We start from the raw sequence: 17,727 nt of genomic DNA on the forward strand, positions 1-17,727 counted from the left end.
TAGTTAAAATATAACACAACTCTAGACTACTGAACAAATTGGAGCAGAATGGTATTAAGGGTAAGTTGCTACAATGGATAAAAGGATGGTTAAGTGGGAGAAGACAGAGGGTGGTAATCAATGGGTGCTGCTCTTCGTGGACTAATGTTATTAGTGGAGTCCCACAGGGTTCGGTGTTGGGTCCCCTGTTGTTTTGTGTATTTATCAATGATATTGATGAAGGTATATCAGGCTTAATGTCGAAGTTTGCAGGTGACACAAAGGTTGGCAGGGTTGTTAATGACAGTAATGGCAGTGTGCTACTGCAACAGGATCTAGATAATTTGGGCAGATGGGCTAAGAAGTGGCAACTGAAGTTCAACCTTGACAAATGCAAAGTACTGCATATGGGTAGAAGTAACCCCAGAGAAACGTACCAACTGTGTGGTACTACACTTAAGGTGGTAGAAAATGAAAAAGACCTGGGAGTAATTGTGCAGTCAGATATGAAGTTTTCTGAGCAGTGCAGACAGGCTGCTAGGGCGGGTCATGGGGTTTTGTCAATGATATATAGGAATTTTGCTAGCAGGGAAAAGGAGGTGATTGTCCCTCTGTATAAGGCAATGGTCAGGCCACGCCTTGAGTACTGCGTACAGGTCTGGAGGCCTCATTTTAGGAAGGATGTAGATTTGCTTGAGCGTGTACAGAGAAGAGCAACACGATTGGTGAGGGGAATGAAGGGATTCTCTTACCAAGAGAGGCTTAAGTTCTGCAAATTGCAGTGGCTGGAGACTAGGCACCTGCGCGGTGATCTGATTGAGGTCTATAAGGCCTTGAATGGGTTGAGCACGCTGAATTCTGATGGGATCCTTCCACTTGTTCAGATTACCACCTACGGGGACATAAGTTCAAATTAAGAAAGGACAGATGTAGAATAGATGTGCGGAAATTTGCCTTTAGCCAGCGGGTGGTTAATTGCTGGAACAAACTTCCATCTGTCGTTGTGGAAGTTGATAGGTTAAATAAATTTAAGGAGGAACTGGACAGGCATTTGGAGGGAATGGTGTGATTTTTTTTTTTTTGGCTGATTCTGCATAAGCTCCTACACTTGCTTTCTTGCATCATGTGCCACTACTACTACTACTACATTATTTTTCACAATTTTTTTAAAAATTGTGACACTTCATGGACACTGTGCTTGCTCATCTAAATCCTGCATTGAATTAATTACACTTTTCACTGTTACACTTTTTAGATGATTTATTTTGCAAATTGTTTTACATTTCATAGTGTGCACATGCATACCTGTGTTTTCTTTATACAAATGCCATTCAAGATGCATATGTTATGATGCTGAGGGTTGCTTTTGGTGCAACCCTCAGAGGGGCATACAAAGCATTCCATGCTTGTTCGTGTGTCTTATTTATTGCAAGTACAGCATCCATAGTGTTCCAGCTGATACTTTAAAAAAATTAATTTATTAATTTTTTTTTTAATTTAAATATTTTTTAAAAAATATTGAAGTGGATTGTTCATAATAAATTGAAAATACTGGGTAACATAAAAAAGTGTACTGTTTTAATTCCTTTTTTAAAATTTTAAAAAGGAAACAAGTTTTTTTTTTTTTTTTTTTTTTTTGTTCAGCAAGCCTTCTAATTGCATGTATGCCAAGTTAATGGTAAACATTGATATACAGTTATTATCACACAGCTCTTTGAGTGGACTGTATATATGAATAACGATTGTATTCGTGATTTATCGTTAACTCCTCTGACCTGTGGTCTTGCTGGAGTATAAACAAGAACAGTTGTATTATATCCAAAGTTGCATATGTAAAAATATCCAGTGAGACATTTATATTATGAATATTTTTCTTTTAAGTTTTGTAAATCTTTTACTTACATTATCAGTATGATAATTTTTACAATGTGTAATATTTTTGAGCAGGAAAAATCCAGTCTAAAATGTTTATAAATATCCATGTTTACAAACATTTAAAGATAGTATGAAAAAGCACTGCCACTTTATATATTGCAAGTGATTACATGACCACTTGCATTATATAATTCAGCCTGTCTACTAACAGACTGATCTGAGAGAGAGAGAGAGAGACAGAGAGAGAGAGATTTTGCACCATGTGGAAAGTGACCTCAGACTTCTATGAACAAAATACACAGTAAACAATATAAATTGGAGTACTGTATGTTTCTTTGTTTGTTTTATGGCACAAGAGCAACAAGGCCTAATGAGTGCTGTATGAACTGGCACACTATAACCAGAGTAAGTGATTTCTCTAAAAATTTGTTAACACAACCAGCCAAATAACCACTGACACATTTATAAAAAGTGAATAGTTGAAATATGTGCTTTATAAAATTGCTCAGTAATGTTTCACTTTCATATGTTAGCTTTAAAATGTATGTGTGTAAGTTTTGATCAAAAAGTTCAACAAATGACTTTTGTATCTTGAAACTGCAGTGCTTAAGCAAATTGCAACTTGTAGCAACATGCTCAGTGATTCATCTGCACATATTTAACCTATAAATCACTTATTTATCTGCTGTCAGTCTGATCCTATTTTGTTTCATTACATATTAAAATTAATGATGATTTTAATGAGCAGCATATTTTAATAAAATCTTCCTTCAAATTAGAGGAGAGTGCAACAGAAACCTACAAAATCTTAAAAAGAAATTGTATGGTTATTCAAAGACTTTTTTTCAGTAATTTGCAAAATTTAGAGAAGGCTTTTCTGAAGATTGCTTTCACTCTGTCAGCCGTTAAACTTCAAAAGCCAATGATTCAGTCGCCGACCAGGCTAGCCAGGTAGGTAAAGTGCCTGCCTGGCAACCCAAAGGTCGCGGGTTTGATTCCCGCCTCGGGCTTGGATCACAGTAAAATGCAAAAACTTTGGGAGGTGCATTATGGCCATAGAAGTTGATGCGACAACTAACAAGGGGGGGAAAAATGATTCAGTCATGTTCCCAATCTGATCAATGTTTTACTATCTGCAAAGTTTCTAGTGAAATTCCCATTTCTTATGGGATGTATCATTCAGTTTTAACACAATATTTGGGAATGCAGTACATTTCAGTCAAGTTTGTGCCTCACACCCTCACTGACAATCAAAGAGAGTGGCAAGTTCTCACATGTCAGGATCTTTTCTTAACATGCTGCTGCTGACCTATAAATTGTTTCTTCCATCATTACTAGAGATGAATCATGGTTATATGCCTGTGACCCAGAAATAAAGACCCAGTGTTTCAGTGGAAGGCTGTCTTCTCCAAGGCCTGAAAAAAAAATAAGACATCCTTGATCAAACGTCAAGGTCTTGCTTATGGACTCACAGGATATTTCATTATGAATTTGTCACATGTGGTCAAAGATTGAACCTTGAATGCTACAAAATGGTTATATGATGATTGCATGGTGCTGTTCGTGGGATTGGAGTTTGAATCATGACAATACCCCTGCACGTTCCATTCAAAAATTTCTGGTAAGGCATTCTATCACTGAGGTCCCACCTGCTGTACTTGCCAGATTTAGCTACCTGTGATTTTTTTGAGACGGGCAGTTGGAGAAGCACTAAAATCGGTGTGTAGTGTCATGGAGACTTCTCTGAGGAAGATCTACCCAAATTGCTAGTGAACTTCATAATTTCCCATTTCAGTCTGCAAAATTTTTGATCACACCAACTGTGTGTGTGTGTATGTGTTTTTATTTGTTGGTGCATCGGCTTCTGTGGCCATAATGCACCTCCCAAAGTTTTTCATTTTACTCTGATCCAAGCCCGAAATGGGATTTGAACCCACGACCTTTGGGTTGCCAGGCAGGCACTTTACCCGCCTGCTCGGCATGTGTGTGTGTGTGTGTGTGTGTGTGTGTGTGTGTGTGTGTGTGTGTGTGTGTGTGTGTGTGTGTGTGTGTGTGTGTGTGTGTGTGTGTGTGTGTGTGTGTGTAAATTTAAAAATTTTATTACTGAAATTTGTCTTCATCTCCCCAACAATTTTTGTTTAGGAATTCGCCCACCATTAATTCAAGGATGTCCAGTACTTTTGGAAAAACTAATGACAAGGTAAGTTCAGTTAATTTCAGGAACATTGAAATTAATTCAATCATTTTTATTAGTGCAATAAATAAAGTCCTGATGTTTTACTAATTTGTATAGAAGATCTGTAAGGAAATAATGTCAACTAAAATTTGTTGTTAACCCTTAGAGTAATGCATACAGATATTTAATGTTTTTTTGAAGGGTGCTTCTTATGTGGTATATACATATTTGTATTTTTAAAGTCATTTCAAAAAAGTTTTTATAATTTGTCCATTTATGTATAAATTATCTAAATCTTTCACTAGATTCTGCTGTTGCTTCAACTTTTCCCAGTAGCAGCAGACAGTTTATTACAGATGACAGCTGGAAATAGCTTTGAAAATTGGAAGAGGAGGAGGAGGAGGAGGAGATCATATATGTTAGGCATTATTCTCCAATTTGGACTTACAAAAGCCAAAATTCTTTTGAATTTAGATCAAGAAGTTAATGAAACTGAATCAAATGATACATAAATAGATATAGATGATGTTATTTCATCAAAATATCATAAAAATCAGTTTTTAATACTGTTGTTATGTTTTTTATACTAATTTCATTGTAATGTTGAGCAGTTGGGTCAAAATAAGAACATATGAATATTTAAAAGCATTTATTTATAGAGACATCATCCTTGTTAGTGCATTAGTCCCCAGTATGAGTGCCACTTTTTTAAAAAATAAAATGGACTAAGAACTCCCAAGTACTACTTTTTCAGGAGACTCAAGCACTTTTGAAAGAACTACAAAAAGGATCATATATATCAGTCATTTGCCGTTATCCAGCCGAATGTCAGTGGATGTCCCTGTACAATCCAAATGCAGGTTGCAAGTAATAAACAAACCCAAAATTGTAACATGTGCTATGGCCACTGCACTCAATATTTAAATAAGCAATTGTAACAAATGATATACAAATTTGAATGCTGGTCAGGCCAATCGACAGATATAAACCAATTGCAAATTAACCTTTAAAATTAAATCATAATAAACAGAATTAACATAAATAATCAGTTCTAAAGTCATAAGAGCAAACCAAACAACAGAATAAATTAAAACATATTGAAAGAACAGCAGTGGTTATGAGCATTCAAACTGCTCTGTAGTCAGGTAGGCAGGAGCAGCAGTGCGTAGCACATGGTTCTTGATTAGACCAGGGTTTGAGCCCGTGACCACCAAATACGGAGGATACGGAAAGGTCAGGGAATGACCACCGCATATCCCCTGAGCAATATGGTCTTAGTTGCTAATGCTCCAAAAACCCAAATAACAAAAAAACAAACAAACAAGCATTCAAACTGAAGAGAAAAAGAGTGGGACGGAAGAAACATACAGTGGAACCCGTTTAACTTGACACTCGAGGACCAAATCATTTATGTCGATATAATCATTTCCCTACCTCTCCCCTCTCTTCCATTTCAAAAAATTACATTGTGTCTCCGCTATATGTTGATAATTCAGTGCATTGCACAAAATTGACCAAAAGCATTTATTTTGCAAAACAACACCAGAAACAAGCTTAAAATTAATATAAAATTACATTTCATATGGGAAATTCCTGTCCCCCCCCCCCCCCAATTGAAATTCCTGTTTTCCCCAAAATGAAAATTGGGGAAAAACACAAAGGGACGTCTCTAAAACTGGCAACTACAGTATTCTATAGAAAAAGATATGTATAACACATAAAACAGTCCCTAATGTATCTTTGCTTGAGTTTTTCAACTGTGTTTTTTTTTTTTTTTTTTTTTCAATTTCATTTGTCACAGCATCAGATATATTCAAGAATACTTTCATCACTGCTTGCCAATATGATGTACTTTCTGAGAACGTCGAGGAGGCACAAAAATTCCTTTACAGTTGGGGATGCGGTAGGTAGATTAATCTTCTTCCTTGTTTTCCTCATCACTGGGTGGTGGGTATTGGTTACTTTGCCAGGATTTCTTTCTCAGTCCAAGGTCCAGAAACTTAAACCCCATTGCTAGCTGCAGCTTCTTTCTTGAACTTTTTCAGCCGTGTTCTAATAGCCTAGTAGAATTCTGGATCATTATCATGATTGTCAATCTTGGACGGATTGAAATATTCAGCTGAGTCGGTGTTGGCATCTGGAAGACATGCATAAAACAATTTTGAATAGTCTCTACCTTTGCCACAACTCATGCTTGCTTGAGCAAGTGCATGGCACCCAGAAGATTCTTATCATAGTACTCACCAGCTTGGAGATACATCTTCCTAGTGAGCACCTTGCGTAGTAAAACTTGAAATTCCATATAATTCCTTGGTCCACAAGTTGCATGAAAGACATCAAGTTGTGGGGGAAGAAAATCAGTTTGACTGCTTTCAAGCCTTGAACATGAGGATGCACGGAATAGTCGTTAACAGTTAAGGTCACCTCATGGCCTTGAGTACCATCTGATGATAAAACTGGTACAGCCATGCTGTGAATACCATAGCAGTCATCTGAGCCTTTGTATTTGCCTTTTAAGCCAAGGGCAAGTGCTGCACATTCTTGAAGCACTTTGGCTTTTTGAATTTGCCAATGACAAGCAAACCGACTTTATCACGCCTGTCCATATGTGTAGCCACTAGGACCTTCACATGGTCTTTTGGTTTCTTTCATCTGATTGAAACAGTTTTTAAGATCTTTGAGTGTATAGGTCTTATCTGGGGTGCACTTGAAGAACAGCGCTGTTTCATCAGCATTGTTGATGTTGGTAGGGCAGTATTCTGCTAGGATAGTATGAAGCATTCCTTTCCAATCTTCTGTCTGTGACACATCATCTTCCTTGCCACAAATACCCTCCCTTGTAAATCAAATTATAACATTCCTTAAGATAGGTAAACCATTCACTTGACGGAGTAAAATTTATAATGCCCAGTTTTTTGGCAAACTGTTCAGCCTTTTTTGAAAGCATGTTGCACTCGATGGGGAGAGTTGGGCTATTCTTGATGGCAGTGCAGTACCATATGTGCACAGCCTCTTCTAGGTTGGGATTTCTTGGCGAGCGTTATCTTCTTGGCCTTAAAATTTATGCTTCCACCCTCGTACTGTTCCTTAATCTTTGCTGAACTTGTCATGTTGTCTTCAGCAATGGTTGGTTCAGTGTGTTGTGTTTGATGTTAAATTGGCTGCATGCATGCTGTTATTGTTATTTGGTTTTTAGGAGCATTAGCAACTAAGGCCATATTGCTCTGAGAATATGCGGTGGTCATTCCCTGACCTTTCCGTATTTGGTAGTGACGGGCTCGAACCCCCGGTCTAATCAAGAAACGTGTGCTACGCACTGCTGCTCCTTCCCACCTGGCTGTGGAGGCGCCGTCTGCATGCATGCATCTGCACACTTAGCATTAGCAGAGGCATATGATGTAAGAAAGCAAGCTTATAGAGCATCAGCCAAAAAATAATAAAAACCTTTCCATTTTACCCATTCATCTGCTCCAAACGTTTGTCCAATTTTTCCTAGAATTTATTTAAGCTATCAACTTCCACAAGATAGATTGAATTTTGCTCCAGCAATCAACCGCCCGCTGGCAAAGGCAAATTTCCAAACATCTATTCCACAACTGTCCTTCCTTAATTTGAATTTATGCTCCCCCAGGTTCGTAATCTGAGCAAGAGAAAAAATTCCATCAGCGTTGAGCCTACTCAACCACTGCAAGGCCTTAAACACCTCAGTCAGATCACATCGCACTTTGGTGCGTAGTCTCCTGATGCTGCAATTTTCAGAATTTAAGCCTTCCTTGGTAAGAGCACCCCTTTGTTCCCTTCACCAATCTTGTTGCCCTTCTTTGTACTTGTTATAGCAACTCTACATCCTTCCTAAAACGAGGCCTTCAGACCTGTACACAATATTCTAGGTGTGGTCCACGAACTTATACAGGGGGATAATCACCTCCTTATCCCTGCTTGCAAAATTCCTGTATATCATTGACAAGACCCCATGACCCACTCTGGCAGTCTGCCTGCATTGCACAGAAAACTTCATATCTGACTGCACAATTACCCCCAGGTCTTTTTCATTCTATACCACCCTGAATGTTGTACAACACAGTTGGTACATTTCTCTGGGGTTATTTCTATACGTATAACAGTACTTTGCATTTGTCAGTGTTAAACTTCAATTGGCACTTCTCAGCCCATCAGTCCAATTTTTCCACATATCTGTTGCAGTAGCATACTGTCATTACTGTTTTTAACAATTCTGTTGACCTTTGTATCATCTGCAAACTTGGTCATTAAGTCTGATATACCTTTATCAGTATCATTCAAAAATATAGAACAGTGGGCCCAACACACCGAACCCTGGGGAACTCCACTAATAACATTAGTCCACAAAGAGTAGTGTCCATTAATTACCACTCTGTCTTTTCCCACTCAACCACCTTTTTATCCATTGTAGCAACTTGCTCTTAATGCCATACTGCTCCAATTTGTATAGTTGTCTCCCATCTGCAACAATATCAAAAGCTTTCCTGATATCCAAGTATATGATATCAAAATTATTTTTGGCATCCTGGTCCATTGTAACCACATCATAGTATCCAATCAAATTGGTCAAAAAAGATTTCCTGTTAACAAACCCATGCTGTGTCTGAATTATTACTGCAGTCTTGTCTAGATGACCCTGCTGTACTTCTTTAACCAGTGACTATTATTTTCCTTGGAACTGAAGTTAAACCAACAGGTCTGTAATTATTCGTGTCACCCTTTGTTCCCCCTTTGTGAATTAGGGATACATTTGCACATCTGCAGTCCGTGGGGACCTCCCCTGAATCCAAGGATGCCCTCATAATTGTGACTAAGGTTTGCTTACTTTCTTTACCACCTCCTTTAATATAACTGGATAGATCCCATTCACCCCAGTGCCTTTCTTACATTTAACTTCAGCAATTTCTCCTCCACTTTGTTCTCACTTATTACAAAATCATTGAACTCCCTGTTAGAGTTTAATATGCTTCTGTCCTCCACTTTCCTACAGAATTCCTCATGCGTGAATGTAAATGCAAAATACTCATTCAGTCTGTCATCTATCTGAGCAGGATTATCAACAATCGAACCATTGATATCAAGTGGACCAACCCGATTCATCCCCTTCCTTCTAGATTTTATTAAAGAAGTCTGTGCTACTTTTCTTTGCATCCTTTGCCAAAATATTTATCGTAATCTGCTTTCTCTTGCCTAATCTCCTTTGTGACTTGATTACACTTCATTATCTACCATAGGCGTCTGTGTTGCCTGATAATTTTTAGAGCATCCCATGTGTTTTTCTTCTCTGACACGCCTCTCATTAGTTCATCTGACTTTAGGATTAAATGAATGTCAGATGAACTTATGTTGTGTAGTCTACTTATGTAAACTCTAGAAGGAAGGGGAATAAATCAGATTGGTCCATTGCATATCAGTGGTTCGACTATTGATGATCCTGTTTAGGTCGCTGACAAACTGATGGAGAATTTTGCATCTACATTCATACTTGAAGATTTCTGTAGGGAAGTGGAGACCATAAGCTTATCAAAGTCTATATAAAAAAGCTTTATTAAGCTTTTTAGACCTTCAAATTGACTTTTATAATTGTTTCCTTGCTGCCAGAGGTATGGTGTTTGAAGACAGAAGTCTTGAGCGCTCAGTGTTGAGACCGAGGGGTCTGAACACTATGGTTCTGACAGTGGAGATGTCCCACATTTTTGTAAAATTGATATCGCCTTCCCAAACAATTATTAGCGCGTTGGACTAGGAAAGTAGCTGGAAAAGAAGCTTCCTATATCTAAAATAAAGGTAATCCCTGTTGTTTTTATAATATTGATTAAAGCCCAACACAAAAATTCACTTAAACTAAAGGATGCAAAAACAAAACATGCAGCCAACTAGTAGTAGTAGTTAGTGATAATAGAGGTATCTGATACAAGAAAGCATATGAGCTTATGTAGCATCAGCCAAAAATAACAGAAAAATAATTTCACACAACCATTCCCTCTAAACGTTAGCCCAGTTCCTCCTTGAATTTACTTAAGCTATCAACTTCCACAATGACAGATGGAAATTTGTTCTATCAATTATAACCACCCACTATCTAAAGGCAAATTTCCACACATCTATTCTACAACTGTCTTTCCTTAATTTGAATTTATGCCCCCTCAGGTTCGTAATCTTAGCAAGCGGAAGAATCCCATCAAAATTCAGCATGCTCAACCCATTCAAGGCCTTATACACCTCAATCAGATTACCTCGCAGGTGTCTAGTCTCCAGCCGCTGCAATTTGAAGAACTTAAGCCTTTCTTGATAAGAGGACCCCTTTGTTCCCCCTCACTAATCTTGTTACCCTTCTCTGTACATGCTCAAGCAACTCTACATCCTTCCTAAAATGAGGCCTCCAGATCTGTATGCAGTACTCAAGGCGTGACCTGATCATTCCATTATACAAAAGGATAATCACCTCCATTTCCCCGCTAGCAAAATTCCTGTATATCATTCACAATACCCCATGACCTGCTCTGGCAGCCTGTCTGCATTGCTCAGAAAACTTCATATCTGATTGCACAATCACTCCCAGGTCTTTTTCATTTTCTACTACCCTAAGTGTAGTACCACACAGTTGGTACGTTCCTTTAGGGTTACTTCTACCCATATGCAGTACTTTGCATTTGTCAATGTTAAACTTCATTTGCCACTTCTCAACCCATTTGCCCAAATTTTTTGGTTCCTATTGCAGTAGCACACTGCCATTACTCTCATTAACAACACTACCAGCCTTTGTATCATCTGCAAACTTCACCACTAAGCCTGATATATTTCATCAATATCATTGATAAATATACAAATCAACAGTATGCTCAATACCGAATCCTGTGGGACTCCACCAATAACATTAGTCCACGAATAGCAGCATCCGTTGATTACCATCCTCTGTCTTATCCTACTAAACCACCCTTTTATTCATTGTAGGAACTAAACCCTTAATACCATGCTGCTCCAATTTATACAGTAATCTTCCATGCGCAACAGTGTCAAAAGCATTCCTGAAATTCAAGTAGATGATATCAAAATTATTTTTTTTGCAACTAGTTCCTTTGTAACCTCATCATAGTATCCAATCAAATTTGTTAGACAAAAATTTCCCTTAACAAACCCCATGCTGTGTCTGCATTCTTGCCTAGATGATCCTGTAATGTATCTTTAACCAGCGGCTCTGTTATTTTACCCAGAACAGAAGTTAAACTAACTGGTCTGTAAATACTCGTGTCACCCTTTGATCCCCCTTTGTGAATTGGAGATCCATGTGCACATCTGCAGTCAGTGGGGACTTCTCCTGAGTCCAAGAATGCTCTCATAATTATGGCTAAGGGTTTGCTTAGTTCCTTTGCCACCTCCTTTAATATAACTGAATAGATGACATCCACCACATATGTCTTTCTTATGGTTAACTTCAACAATTTCTCCTCCACTTTGCACTCAGTTTATTACAAAATCATTAAACACCCTGTTACAATTTGATAAACTTCTGGCGTTTTCCTCCCTTAATACCTCCTCATGTGTGAATGTAGATGCAAAATACTCATTCAGTTTGTTTGCTATCTGAACAGGATCATCAACAGCCGAACCATCGATATTAATTGGACCAATCTGATTCATCCACTTTCTTTTAGAGTTTATATAAGTAAAGCAGTCCTTGCTGTTTTTCTTAGCATCCTTTGCCAAAACTTTCTCATAAACTGCTTTCACTTGGTCAGTCTCCTTTGTGACTTGATTACAGAGTAGCTTACATATGTCATAGGCTTCTGTGTCACCTGATAATTTATATGCATCCCATGCATTTTTCTTCTCTGCCACGAGTCTCATTAGTTTATCTGACATCCTTGAACAATATTTCTTAATCTGTATGAAAAGCCATAGTAGCTTCCACGATTAATTCCTTGAATGCTTCCCACTTAGAATTTTCTCTCCCAGCTTAGTACCTCTTAGCATCCATCTACAGAAAAAAAAAGAGAATTATGTTGTCGAAATGTATTTTTCTTTTTAAATTCTAATAATTGTAAATAGTTCAACCCCTTGAGGCCTGGGGTTGATTCCCATCAATGACTGGATGAATTTTAAAGTGTCTGCAATTCTGCGATAGACACGATAGGTAGGAGTATATGATGAGAGCCTTGTCAATCAATTCGGCCCTGGAGAGATTGTGCAAGGCTCAAGGGGTAGAATTTTTCTTAGCTTGGTCTGTGCTTGTTAACAGGAGAGACTGCTTCTACAGGGAGGGGATACACTTAAATACAAAGGGGCAAGAATATTTGCTGATACTATCGAGGCAGTGTTAGGTGGGTCAGGAAACTGCTAGCTTGGGGGATACATGGACTAATAGATTAACAGTAGCTGCTGGCAGAGGTGAAAGTGATTCTTGCACTGCTTCTATTGGAATGAGAAGCAGCCTGGACAACAAGAGGCAGGGGACTTCAGAGTCTGCTGGGAGTCATTGCGGTACAAGAAAGCACATGGACAGTGTTAGGGTAGCTAAGAATAGGAACAGGTGCATGTATACTTGTGTGTACATCAATGCTAGGAGCTTCGTAAATAAATTTGATGAATTTGAGGTCTTGGTCAAAACATCAATGGCAGATATTGTTGGGATATCAGAGATGCGGTTTCACATAGATATAAGGAATGCAGAAATGGAATTTGGGGAGTACAATGTGTACAGGAAGGATGGACAGGATAGGAAGGGCGGAAGGGTTATGCTATTAGTTAAGAAACACACAAAATCTATGGATGTGCAACCAGTTGACATGGGTGTCCAGTGCAATGTTGAGTCGTAAGAGTGTATTAATGGCTTAATGACTCTGATGAGTATAATGAACAGCTCTACAGAGAAATAGCGTGGTCCAGTAAATCAGAATGTCTTGTGATGGGGGATTTTTACTTCCTATATAGTGACTGGAACTTGTGGGTTGGTCAAATGTATGCCAGCAAAACTTTTGTGATTTATTGGATGACCTGTTTTCTACAGCAACATGTTCAAGAGGTAACCAGAGGGAGTAATACTCTTGATCTGATTATCAGTAGTGATTTTTCATGCATTAAGAATCTTTAGATAAAAGAACCACTAGGTGGCAGTGATCACAGTGTGCTAAAGTAGGATTTACTCAAAGCGGTAACTACCATCAGGGTTTTTGATTTCGTAAAGTTGACTATAGAGGTCTGAGACAGTATATTTAAATTCTGTATGGTGGGACCAACTGACGATGTTAACAAGAGCAAATTCAAAATGGGAAGCATTCAAAGAATTAATCTTGAAAACTACTAGGCTTTTCATACCAACTAAGAAATATTGTTGAAGATTTAGGCTAAATGGATGTCAGATGAACTAAAGAGAAGTGTAAAAAGAGAAGAAAAATGCATGGGATACATATAAATTAACAGGTGACACAGAAGCCTATGATAGATATAATTTGGTCTTTAACCAAATCACAAAGGAGGTTTGGCAGGCAAATGCAGATTATGAGAAATCTTTGGCAAAGGATGCAAAGAAAAACAGCAAAGAGTTCTTTACTTATGTAAATTCTAGAAGGAAGGGGATGAATCAGATTGGTCCACTGGATATCGATGGTTTAACTGTTAATGATCCTGCTCAGGTAGCTAACAAACTAAATGAGTACAGTAAACCCCCCCCCCTCGCTATTCGCGGGGGTTACGTTCCTGAGAAATGTCGCGAATACCGAAAACCCGAATACTGAGTTATGGCTCCCATAGTAATAAAGGGTTCCGTTCCAAAGTATGAAATATATAAGAAAAACTAGTCTAAAATTTTGTCTATGTATGTATTATATGTACCTTCATAATATGACTATGTACATTGACAGTACATAGTGAAATGCAAGCATATGGCATCGAAATGAAAATAAGAAATAATTTAATATTAAATGTAATATTTATTAGAAATTTCAAACAAATCTTTCAAACCAGCGCCTTTGCTTGCTAGCAAAAAAAACATCCCACCAGTGCTATCACCAGTTTCGCTAAAGTGTTGATAAAGGAGTTTTGCGTTTTCGTGAATGATGAGTGAACTTAACGGAATTTTATTTTGAGTTCAGTCTTCTATCCACAGATTTAAAGCTTTTCCATTTTTTCTAATTTAACATCACGAGTTACAGAGCAAATTTTTGAAGCAATTAGCGCGTTTTCACGGACACTACGGCAGATTTTTTTCTTCCGATTTCTTGATTGATCGTACTGTTGACTCATTGATTTTATAATGTTTTGCCACTGAAGAGACACTTTCACCATTAGAAATTTTGTCTAATAACTCAATTTTATTCACTAATGTCATCACCTTCTTTGATATTTTCACATTTCTCTTTTTATTCGTAGCCATATTTTTGTAGGGGTTAGAAAGAACACACTCGAAAAAGTCTGTTTTACACTGCAAAACGGTAGATTTATCATTTTTGTAAGCATATCAATTTATAAATTGATAAATTTATTCAATTTATAAACATATAAATTGATAAATTTATTCAATTTATAAACATATAAATTAAAAGCAAACGACGAAACCTTCCATGACAAACGCATAACACATACTGAACAAGGATTAGCAAGAAACATCCATGCTCGCGATTTTTTCACCCCTCTCCCACTGAGCGCTGTTTTCACCGGGAAAGATAATTTTAGCCACGCCCATGTTTTTTATGGCGGAAAATATTCACGGCGCTTTAAAATTCACATTTTTTTAGGTTTCATTGTATATTAAATCGGCGATCGCGAATACAGATACCACGAATAGCGGGGTTTTACTGTATTTTGCATTTACATTCACACATGAGGAATTATTCAGGAGGGGAATGTCAGAGGTGTATTCAACTCTGCCAGTAAGCTAGATAATCTTGTCCTAACTGAGAGTAAAGTGGAGGAGAAATTGTTGAAGATAAACACAAGAAAGGCACCTCATGTGGATGGGATCTATCCAGTTATATTAACGGAGGCTCAAAGAAAGTAAGCAAACCCTTAGCCATAATTATGAGCCCTTCCTTGGACTCAGGTATCCATGGACTGGAGATGTGCAAATGTGACCCCAATTCACAAAGGAGGAGGATCAAAGGGCAACACAAGTAATTACAGACCTGTTAGTTTAACATTTTGTTCCAGGGAAATTAGTGGAGGCACTGGTTAAAGAAGCACTGCAGGATCATCTCAAGACTTCAGTTATAGTTCAGACACAGCATGGTTTTGTTAAGGGGAAGTCTTGTTTGCCAATTTGATTGGATACTATAATGTGGTCATAATGTGGAACTGGATGCAAGGAAGAACTTTGATATCATATATTTGGATCTTAGAAAGACTTTTGATACTGTTGCACATGGAAGATTGCTGCACAAATTGGAGCAGTGTGGCATTGGAGGCAAATTGCTGCTATGGATAAAGGGATGGTTGAGTGGAAGAAGACAGAGAGTGGTAATCAATGGACACTGCTCTTCGTGGATTAATGTTATTGGTGGAATCCCTCAGGGTTCAGTATTGGGTCCATTGTTGTTTTCTATATTTATAAATAATATTGATGATGGTACATCAGGCTTAATGTCCTAGTTTGCAGACGATATGAAGGTTGCCAGAGTTGTTAGTGACAGTATGCTGCTGCAACAGGATCTAGAAAAGTTGAGGAAATGGGCTGAGAGGTGGCAAATGAAGTTTAACATTGACAAATGTAAAGACAGCATATGGGAAGCAGTAACCACAGTAGTACCACAGTAATGTATCAACTCTGTGGTTCTACACGAACAGTGGTAGAGAATGAAAAGGGCCTGGGGGTAATTGTGCAGTCAGATATGAAGTTTTCTGAGCAGTGCAAGACAGTCTGTAAGATTAGCTCATAGTGTCTTGTCAATTTTATACAGAAATTTTTCTAGCAGGGATAAGGTGGTGATTATCCCCTTGTATAAGGAAATGGTCATTGAGCATGCTCAAAGCTGATGGGATTCTTCCTCTTGCTCAGAATAATCGCCTGAGAGTGCATAAATTCAAATCGAAGAAAGACAGTTGTCGGATAGATATGCAGAAATTTGCCTTTAGCCAGCGTGTGGTTGGTTGCTGGAACAATTGCTTTTATTGATTGCTTTTATACTGTATACAGGTCTGGAGGACTCATTTTAGGAAGGGTGTAGAGCTGCTGGAGTGAGTGCAGAGAAGGGCAACATGATTACTGAATGGAACAAAGTGTTGCTCTTATGAAGAAAGGCTTAAATTTTGCAAATTACAGTGTCTGGAGACTAGGCACCTGCAAGGTGATCTGATTGAGATGTATAAAGACTTGAACGGTTTGAGCATGCTCAATGCTGATGGGATTCTTCCTCTTGCTCAGAATAATCGCATGAGAGGGCATAAATTCAAATTGAAGAAAGACAGTTGTTGGATAGATATGTGGAAGTTTGCGTTTAGCCAGCGTGTGGTTGATTGCTGGAACAAACTTCCATCTGTTGTAAAATTTGAAAGGTTAAATAGATTCAAGGCTGAACTAGACAAACATTTGGAGTGAGTAGGTGAAATTAGATGGTTTTTTTTTTTTTTTTTTTGGCTGATGCTAATATAAGCTTGCTTTCTTGCATCATGTGCCTTTACTAATGCTAATTTGAATTTTTAAAGTTCTTTTCAATCAAGGTGTATTTCACCAATGTTACAGGGTTTCTGCCCACACCACAACTGGCGCTTCCATAGCCAGGTGGGTAGTAGCAGTAGTGCGTAGCACCCACTTCTTGATTAGGCTGGGGTTCGAGCCCGTGACCACGAAATACGGAGGATCGTGGAATGACCACCGCATATCCCCGGAGCAATATGGCCTTAGTTGCTAATGCTCCTAAAAACCAAAAAACAACAACAACAACACCACAACTTGCACATTAAGCATTAAGACAAATACATAACTCTGGTGCCATTAAATTGCAATAATTTGATTTCCATTTGAATTGCCTTGGAAAACGGTAAACCTGTTGGAGAAGGACCTCACCTATATCAGCAGTAGGACAGTGTTCCATGTCTTTGTGCTCATGTTGTTGACAGACTGGTTTTGAGAACATGAGAGCTGAAACGTTGGATTGGCCAGCCCAGAGCCTTTACCTCAGAACTATAGAAAACCTCTAAGATGAATTAGTCCATTGTTTGCATTTGAGGAGAGAATGCCCAAAAAACAAAGCTGAACTGGTCACTGCATCGGAGGCCAAATGGTGCGTCCAGATATCGGAGAATATTTACCAAAAACTGGTGTAGTTCCTTTGAGACTAGAGGCTGTCACAAAGACGAACGGTTTCAATAAACAAAAACATGTACAGGTGTCCAGATAATAATGGTAGGGCCATATATATCAGTTTATACTTATAATAGTATTTGGTGTTGTGAGGCACTGAACACCTAAGTTTGGTAGCTTTTTGATGATGTTAGCAGCAATTTAGAGTTTTTGCTGGAGTAATTTAGAGTTTTACTTATAATTTATATTGAAATATTTTAAGTGATTCAATTATGAGAAAGGATATCTACATTTTTTTTGCATTAGTAAACGTATCTTTGAATCTATGTATTATTTTTTATTACTGCTTAGAGTCATGCTTGTAAATGTGCAAATCTCTTGTTAATTATAGTATTTGAATTATTTCAATAAAAATGCAGGTCATTCTGATTATCACTAAAAT

At 38.0% G+C, this 17,727-nt stretch overlaps 1 protein-coding gene across 2 annotated transcripts in view; it reads left to right on the forward strand.

Annotated features, from left to right (window-relative positions):
* The window catches only part of LOC150083612 (mitogen-activated protein kinase kinase kinase 7-like), a 240,238-nt gene that overhangs the window by 107,109 nt on the left and 115,402 nt on the right, over positions 1–17,727 (forward strand). For both annotated transcript variants that reach the window (XM_090377382.1, XM_090377383.1), the window contains exon 8: positions 3,997–4,054. In XM_090377382.1, coding sequence (XP_090233508.1) covers positions 3,997–4,054 — 58 coding nt within the window. The remainder of the gene's footprint in view (positions 1–3,996; positions 4,055–17,727) is intronic.

Source organism: Mastigoproctus giganteus, chromosome 7 (assembly GCF_048544385.1).
Source record: "Mastigoproctus giganteus isolate SK-2022 chromosome 7, ASM4854438v1, whole genome shotgun sequence".
Classification (NCBI taxonomy): Eukaryota; Metazoa; Arthropoda; class Arachnida; order Uropygi; family Thelyphonidae; genus Mastigoproctus; species Mastigoproctus giganteus.